This window comes from Charadrius vociferus, unplaced genomic scaffold, assembly GCF_000708025.1.
Source record: "Charadrius vociferus isolate BGI_N301 unplaced genomic scaffold, ASM70802v2 scaffold178, whole genome shotgun sequence".
NCBI classification, from domain to species: Eukaryota; Metazoa; Chordata; class Aves; order Charadriiformes; family Charadriidae; genus Charadrius; species Charadrius vociferus.
The window spans coordinates 3,599,892-3,608,456 of NW_009649717.1; the positions used below are offsets into that span (position 1 = coordinate 3,599,892).

Consider the following 8,565-nt stretch of genomic DNA (forward strand, 5'->3'; position numbering starts at 1 on the left):
CCAGGTGCCTCCCAATGCCCCGGTGCCGGCGGCCCACTCTGCCCAGAGTGATGGACATGCCATAGTGTCCAGGAAAGGGTGGGAACTGTGTTGACAAGCCAATAAATTCCTGCGCGCTACCTGGGGTGCTGGCTTAAAGCCAGCCGTAGTAGACAAGGTCAAAAAAAACATTTCCAGGGTCTGAAAATTATTGCAGATTCTGCTACAGCACTCTTGCATTACATGCTACTTTTAAGAGGATATTGTTGGTCTTCAAATGCCCTTTTAGTGGATTCTGCTGCAGTGTATTTTTATTGCAGTGCAATTTTAATGCATGGCACCACTGCTCACATCACAATGCTCCAACTTATGGCTGGGGTCTGACTGTGATGGGAGCCTGGAGCTGGTCAACTGGTAGTGATTCCCAGTGTTTACTGGGCAACTGAGCAGCAGTGCTTGTGCCCTCACAGCCAGGTTTCTGTACATGCTTGCAAGCTTCTGGCTTCCCCTGATTATCCTGGCATCTTTTGGGATGTATTGGCCAGTGCCTCCCTCAGGGATGGGGGACCTGGAGGTGGGAGCATCCTGTGAGACCCACCAAGCCATTTAGGGGCATTCCTTATGTGTCAGAGGGGGAGACGGTCCCATGGAGGGGAGCACCCTCCTGTCTCAGCAAAATCAACCACTGAAGTGCCCCAAGCTAGCTGAAAGGGGCAGAAATGCACCCCAGAGTATTAAATATTCCCAGGTTATTCCATGGTTTGTGAACGTCAAAGGCTGGATTACAGCCCTGGTTATGCAGTAGAGTATGAAGTGGCTCTCTTCTGTGCCCCTATCTGAAAAGCAAATCTGCACTGATTTATTACCTTCCCACATGCTGCCCTATGACAGACTGGTTGTGCAAGCTTGCCCTGGGGGCTAAAGGACACACGGCCAGCAGCGGCCCAGCCCTCAGGGGAGATGTGGCTTCCCTCCTCCTTACCCTGCCGGAAAAGCAAGCCTTTGCTAGGAGCAGATTTTCACTCTAGCTGTTGGGCAACAGTTATGCAGGACAAAAATGGCTGCTATTATATTTATCTTAGTTTGCCCTTTGTTTCAGTTGCACCTGTCTGAATTTCACATTAGGAGAGCTGGAATATAATTGCAGGCACCCCTCCGACCCCTGTTACCCACATGGGTAAGGTTAGCATCCTTCCCACACCTCCCGTCCCATCCTCCCACACATCCCTTCAGGCTGTTCTCAGGCCAAAAGCTCTGGGCAGATCCCAAATCCACAGAAAAATCCAGAGGATGAGTTATAACAACCTAGACCGGCCCTTGTACAATGCCCTAACTGCTAAATTAAAGGGACATGCTCAGGCACCTCAGTGCTAATATATATTTTTCTTGCTGGGTTCATCTCTGCGCCAGTACCTCAACACACCCCCCTTCTTCCCCCGCAACTACATGCAAGTACAGCGCATGCTTTCCTGCTGCTGAAAGCGTGCTGGGGCACACTGGGTGGTACACCCCACCCTTTTGGCAGCACGCTGGGAAGCCAGGGAGAGCCATACTCACGGGTGTCGAGAGGGCCGTGCTGAGCAGGCACAGGCACAGGCACAGAAGGGCTGTTTGCATCTTGGGCAGCTCCTGGGGGCACAAAGCAAAGCATCACCGGAGTTTGTCTTCCCAGGGCTTGTGGTCCCCAACAGTCCTGGTCAGCAGCAACTCAAAAACCCCCATGGCAGTGGGACTATCCAGCGACCCCTGGCATTCCCCAAGATTTGCGGTGGCTCATGGCATCGCTCTGCCTCTCTGCACCCCTCACAGCAAAGGCAATGCTTTTGTCATGTGCATACGGTGGCGAGGCAAGGACACGTGCATGGCCAGCACCACATGGGCGCTGTGACACCAGGCATTAACGCTTCTTAACTCACTCTGTCAAAGCAGCTTGGGTGGATATAATGGCCACCAGAACTGCAGGCTGATCCATATAGTCGTAAGGCCAAATTAAGAAACTTGCATGCTGTTTTCAACAGCACTGATAAACAGCAGGAGACAAAAGCTCTGTTGGCTAATAATTCTCATTTCACCCATCCAACCTGGCTTGGGCTTGTTGGTCCAACCCAGTGACTGTTTTCAGCCATGCAAGCCTTGATACAGAAAACATCAGAAGGAAACTCATGCACAAGGATCAGCAGCACAAAGCAACATAAGCTCAAGAGAGCGTGATGCAGAGATGCGCACGGCCGAGGCTTGGGCCGTCTCCCCATCCCCACCACCACTTGCCCAGAGTGAAAGCAGGAGATGCCCTACTCAGGGAAGACAGAGACAAAGAGCTGAGGAGACAGGGAAGGCAAACTAGGTAAGATTACCTTTTGCTGTCAGAAGCACGTCCCAGTGGCAGACCGTGGAGGCTGTGCCCACTTTGCTGAAATTTAAAGTTGGCCCCGGCCGCGTGGAGCCAATCAGCTCCTGCCTAGGGACATTTGTCAGGACTGGCAGCACCCGCAGATAACCAGGGGGAGTAATTTCCAGCTAAAAATGTGTTTGTGGTGGAAGACAGCTATCAAATGTTCCACCTGGCTGCATAAACAGAAAGCATGGTTTATAAATATCTGTTCTGAAGGCGAAATTGCTCGATGATTAGTGCAGATCTTAGTGTGGCACACATCCAGCCAGGTTATTGATAAGGGGAGGTGTAGTGGGTCATAGCGTGTTCACCGTGACTGACATGGGAAAGCCAGCAGGGCTGCAGAAAGGGAAGGGTGCTACGCTGATCCCAGCCTGCTCACGACCACGACCAGCACCATGAGGCAGCCCTGGCCAAGCTGAGAGATGCCACCACACCGTAGCCACTGACACTTGACTTTGAGGTTTCAGCCTCAAGCGCCCTGAGCTAAGGCCAGTGCAAGTGCAAAATAGAAGACTGGGTAAAAAAAACAAAAACAAAAACAAACAAACAAACCAAAAAAAGGAGTTTTTTTCATGCACTGCTTGCACAGGTTCCTCTGAGCCCACCTTTGCCGTGGGAAAGTGCTACGAGGATACACACAACATATGTACTCTCCTCCTGCCCCCATCTAGTTTTGGTGGTATTGCTGGTCCCCCTGTGGCCAGCCTGGCTCAGTCACTCACTCCACTGATGGTGACAACAGCTCCCATCCCACCCACCATCCTCCTCTGATCCAAACCCTAGGAGTGGAGATCACCACTGCATTAACACCAGAAATGTTTAAACCATCATCATCCATCCTCAGGCAGGAGCAAATCTCGGAGCCAGAAGAAAACTTGCCCTTTCCCCCTGGCCGGGCAGCCCCGGTCGGATGCTGCCTCACGAGTACTGGAGCAGCCAGCCAGTGCGCCTTGGCTCAGGGAGGCAGAGCTTTGGCCACATTCCCGGGGGACCTGACGCACACAGGACCAGGCTGGGCACCCCATGGGAGCAGGACCTGGCCCCCGGCAACGCCAGGGCCCTTTGTCTGTGCTGGTTCCCTGACGTCTTTGGGCACCCCCTGGGGATGTGTATGATGGGGCTCTCATGTCCCCCCCCGCTGCCGGCCGTGAGTATGTGCAGGGCTCCCCAGTGCCACCATAGGGATTTGGCCCTGGGGGTGCCCACCCTGCAGGCAGCACCCCATGTCACCCCGGCAGCTGCAGCCCTGCTTTGGCACACAGAGGTAGTTTTGTACAGCAGCCAGCAGCTTGCTGCTGTGAGAACAGAAACTCGTTTTGCAGTTGGACCTATATGAGGAGCTCCTCCTCCATCACAGGTTTCCTTTCTGTGAATGCAAGGGCAGCGCAGTAGCTGCCATAAGCTGTGTGCGAGGGCCATTGCTTTTCCTAAATGGGGGCACCTGCCTGGACCCCAGCAGGATTTTATCCTTCCTAATCCCTGGTGCTGATGTCCAGTTGGCTGAGGCCACGCTTCTGTGGGGAGGTGACTCTGGGCAGGGATTCTCATCCCTCATCCCCGATGCAGGAGTCAAGTAGATGCACCACTGCTACTGTGACAGCCCTATCTTGCCTTGGGGACAAGGCTGTGTGGTGGGGAAAGATGCAGACCATTTTGAGCTGCAGCACCAATGTCTGAAACACGCCTGAGGTGCCCGCCTTGGTGGGACCCACATGCCTGGCACAGGAATGCAGAAGCAAAGCTCTCATTCCAGGGGTGTGCATCCACAGCTAGTCATGCACAGAAAGAGAAATTAGTGTCTTTACCTTTATTAAGAATGCCTGGTGTGTGGTCAGGCCATGGTGGGCATGCTACCAAGGAGTGGAAGATGCGGTAAAGTTATTGCCCACATATTGCAAATCCACGTCAACTCTACATAAGATGTGGCAGTAATCCCACAGCAGTGACCCTAAAAATGCCCTTCCATTTTTCAGACGTGACTCTACAGAGGCTTTCCTACTTAGCTTTTCTGTTCCTCCGTCCTGTTGTGAGCATCTGAGCTGGAATAAAGAGATTTAACCCTGGGCAGCATGAGCACCTGTAGCCCCTCAGCCCACCAAGCACCGTGCCGCCGTGCTGACCCCAGGAAATTTGGTGGCAAACTCTTCATCACCAAAAAACTCAGTTCAGTTGCTTTATTTCATTTCGCTTTGCGAGATACAAAAAAAGAAAGCCTGACATGGAGCCAGCGCACACAGCAAGCCGCCTGGCGTCCCTTAAGGCATACGGTGGCTGCAGTGAGCCTTCGGATGCATGTTCCTGAGTGGGATGGGGCAGGTGGGGGGCAGCACCAGGGTGGCGCCCCTGCCCACTCACTGGCTGTAGTAGTAATCCTGGCCATACACATCATAGCCATGCCCCTTGTAGTAGCCGTACTCATCCTCATAGGCCCGGTAGCTGTCCCCGCGGGCATACTCATCCTGCTCCACGTAGCTGCCATCAGTGGTGCCCTCATCCCCCCGGCCATGGCTCCCGGCCGTCACCTCATATTCCCACTGCTCTCCGGCTGTGGTGGCGTCCGTGGGTCCCACATCTCCCATGGTGGTTGCCTGGGACAGCCCCTCTTCGCCGGTGGTGCTGGCAATGGTGGTGGCTTCAGTTTCCTCCTCCTCTTCCTCCTCCTCTTCCTCTTCTTCTTCTTCTTCTTCCTCCTCTTCCTCCTCCTCGGCCACACCAGTGCCCTCCTCAGCCACTCCTCCTCCTCATTCTCGAGGCCCATCTGCCCCCTCGGTGGTGTTGGTGCTTGTGCCGTTGACGCCATTCTCATTCTCGGCTACCTCTTCTTCCTCCTCCTCCTCCTCTTCCTCCTCCTCATTCTCATCACTGTCTTCATTTTCGGAGTCGCCACCCTTGCCAGCAGCGCTGTTTCTGCCCTCCTTCAGGGGCCCTTGGCAGTCCTTGCCCTGGCGGGGTGGGGGGGAAAGAACAACAAAGCATTAGTTGGGTGTTGGGATGTCACAGCTTTTCAGTGCCGCATGGCATGAGGCAGGCGTGGGCACAGCTGAGCGTCCCCCGTGCACCTTGATAGCAAGGCTGCCTTTTTGGAGTGCCCCTTCCAACCCTCCCATCAGGTTAATGCCCAGAGCTTGACCCAGCCTTGGGCATCTTACACAGCAGACTCCCAAGCAGAACTGGGGTGCAGGGCATCCCATGGGTGCAAGCAAGCATGCAGTGAACATCCCCCTCCCTCCTTGGGTGCTCCCCTCCAGCCCCCCAAACCACACCTGCTGGAGGGATGCGACATCTTCTCCCAGCCCGCCCTGGCTGTCCCCAGGGGCTGCTCTGGCAGGGTGGCTAGCTGCCTCGGTGCCGGCATAGGATGGCTCCTGCAGGGACAGGGAGAGGATGGGGCAGGTGGTCAGCAGTGGGAGCAGAGCACAGCCCTCGCGCAGTGAGTGGGGCATGCAGCATCCCTGCATGGTGTTTGGGCTCTGCTCCGAGTTTCCTGCTTTCCCACGGGTCTCGCCCCAGGCTGAAATTGAGAAGCTGCAGCAGAGCAGCGCAAGCCATGCAATTAAGTGGTGGTGGCTGGAGCCATGTGTTCCCATTCTGGCTCCACATTTTGCTTTACAAAGCATCTAAAAGTTTGCTTTTGAAGTTACCTCTCCCAGTTTCCAATAAACAAAGAAGGCCACATGCACACTACATGCGGACACGCTACATACCACGTGCAGATAGCTGGCAAGAGCATGATGGCTCAGAGCCAGGCATAACCCGAACCCCACCAGCAATAAACCATCAGCACCACCTGGCCACAGAGACCACACAGCGGAGCAGGACTCAGTGGGGTGCATGGCTGTCCCAATGCACTAAAAAAGGGAATGAATAGCCCAAAAGCAAGCAGAGCCTGGAGCAACCACTGGGGAACTGGTGGGGCAGCTCTCCCTGTTCCCAGCCTGGGAGGAGGAGAACTTTGCCACCAGCAGACGAACCCACTTGTGGTGGGGAGACGCGGGGTCACTGCCATCCCTGCCCTGGGCAATCCTCACTGCTCGTGTGCCAAGACTAAAGACACTCAACCTGGTGTTTTGGGTCAACTCAGACACTTAAAATATAGGTGCATCTGATGCCAGATAAAACCCAAGCTATTTTCCTCTCCACTGGAAGAGCCACCAAGTTGCATAGCGCAGCTGGCTGTGCCGATGGGAGCAATGATATAATGGTGCTCTTTACATATCTGTAACTGACTTTGGGACCTATCATCATGATTTACTTTGCTGACCACCCCCTGCCAGTGAAGGCATACAGCATCCCTGCCCAGGAATGGCCACTGCTCTGGTGCTCCTGAAATGAAAGGGGCAGCCCCAAACAGCAGCTGCATTCCTATTTTTTCCTGGGGAATGAGCCCCTTTGGCTGTCTCATGCCACTACTCAAAGTTATCCCTAGTGATTGTAGCGGTAGCCGAGAGGAACAGGCAGAAAGGGGTAAATTGCAGGCAGGCGCCAACGCTGGCAGAAGTGCCTGGGTATTGGGGGCCACCCCGTGCTGCACCCCAGCCCCAGACGGGCCTCCAAAGGAGGTTTTAAGACCAGATGTCCAGGCTCACAATCCTTTTAAAAAGACCCCTGAAATTAGCATTCAGATCATTGAATTAAAAAAACAATAAAGAAAGAAAAAGATGTGATTAGACCTCACACAGGTTTTCAAGCATGCCGGATGCCTTTCTCAAAGCACCCGTGTGCCTGAGACCACTGGATTATTTTTGGGCATCTACAGCCCAGTGAAGCACAACAGACCTTTGTAATCACTGGCATTTAATTTTGGACCTGGATGACTCTCGCAAATGTAGCGGTGCCCAAGCTCATATTGACCCAGCAGACAGGAACAGCGTTACCAATATAGCGTCAGTTTGCATCCCTCCACACAGGTGCGTGTGGAGCATAACTGTATTTTCCATAGCAATTTTATCAGCACTCTGGGGGCAACACACCCTGAAAGGGGAAGGAAAGAGGAGTCCCTAACAGCGCCTTTTGCCTTGCGGGTGAGTCTCCCTGCTCCTTTCTGAGCCACTGAAAATGGAAACCTGGAAAGTTTGTCTCAGGGTTGTTTGGTGCATTCCCCACCCATCTTCTTGGAAAAAAAAAAAGAAAAAGAAGAAGAAGAAGAAAAGGAAAAAATAATACAAAAAATAATAAAATAAAGCCCAGAGTAGAAAATCCAGTCGCATCCAGAGTGCAAGGCCGTGGGCGGTCAGTGGCCACAAATGCTGATGAGCGGAGACTACAAAACCAAAGAAGGTTCCCAAATTCCCGTATTTGTTTTGCAGACTGCTGGTTTGCCACACTCACCCCTCCTTCCTCCTCCTCTGAGCCATCCCCCTCTTCCTCCGATGAGTCACTGCCCTAAGGAGAGGGAAAAGCAAGTCGTAGCGGTGCTGGCAGGTCTCCATTGGTGTTACGAGTGCGACTGTCTCAGCCCAGCCCTGCAGGCCAGTGACAGACAGGGCGCAGACCTTGCACCCGTCTCCTTTGGGCCACTACCTCTGCATTTGGTGGGTGGCGAAGCATCAGCAACCCCTCCAAAACACCCACCTGGTACCGTCGCTGCGGGGGATGCACATAGGCGTATCTGTACAGGTAATACCGGTGCCTGTTCTTGAACACCTACCAGGAGAAGAAGGGGGGTAAATCCCATAAGTCTAGGGGCTTGGGTACAGGACTGACCAAAACATCCTTGTCCTCAAGGCCAGCACCACGTGGGGCTGGGCACGCAGGGTGGGGGAGACTCTACCGCATTTTCTTCCGAGTCGTCTGACTTGGCTCTCCGCAGCCAGCTCTTGACCTGGGGGAAAGGCTGGGTTGGCACATACCCCACACCAGCCCCGGCGAGGCCGAGGGGCCCCCCCACTGCCCAGCACTCACCGAGAAGGCGCACGCCATCCCCACCAGGCAGGCGAAGACCAAGGCAGTCCTCATGGCTGCTTTCTCTAGGAGAGCAGAACACAGCAAGGGTTTGCTTTTCAGCTAGAAAGCGCCGTCGCTACCCAAAACCATACGGGTGTTTGTGTCCACATGGGTGAGCAAGGGAGAAGGCTGACCTCCAGCCACCTCTTGATGGGGTCACCCAACCCCTCCAGAGACCCAAGTCCTTTTTTTTTTTTTTTTTTTTTCATTTGAACAGATCTGCCTCAATTTCCATGAATATGTTTTGG

At 53.9% G+C, this 8,565-nt stretch overlaps 2 protein-coding genes across 2 annotated transcripts in view; both read right to left on the reverse strand.

Annotated features, from left to right (window-relative positions):
- Positions 1-1,596, reverse strand: part of LOC104291530 (ovocleidin-116-like) — a 7,248-nt gene extending 5,652 nt beyond the window's left edge. The window contains exon 1 of the mRNA XM_009890770.1: positions 1,393-1,596. Within this exon, the coding sequence (XP_009889072.1) occupies positions 1,393-1,596 (204 nt within the window). The remainder of the gene's footprint in view (positions 1-1,392) is intronic.
- A 3,129-nt stretch (positions 1,597-4,725) lies between these two features.
- On the reverse strand, positions 4,726-8,329 carry IBSP (integrin-binding sialoprotein). Its single transcript, XM_009890771.1, is given in 6 exon segments — positions 4,726-5,316; positions 5,638-5,736; positions 7,697-7,756; positions 7,946-8,017; positions 8,145-8,195; positions 8,276-8,329. Coding segments are annotated over 6 exon segments (927 nt in total).
- Between the last annotated feature and the right edge of the window lie 236 nt (positions 8,330-8,565).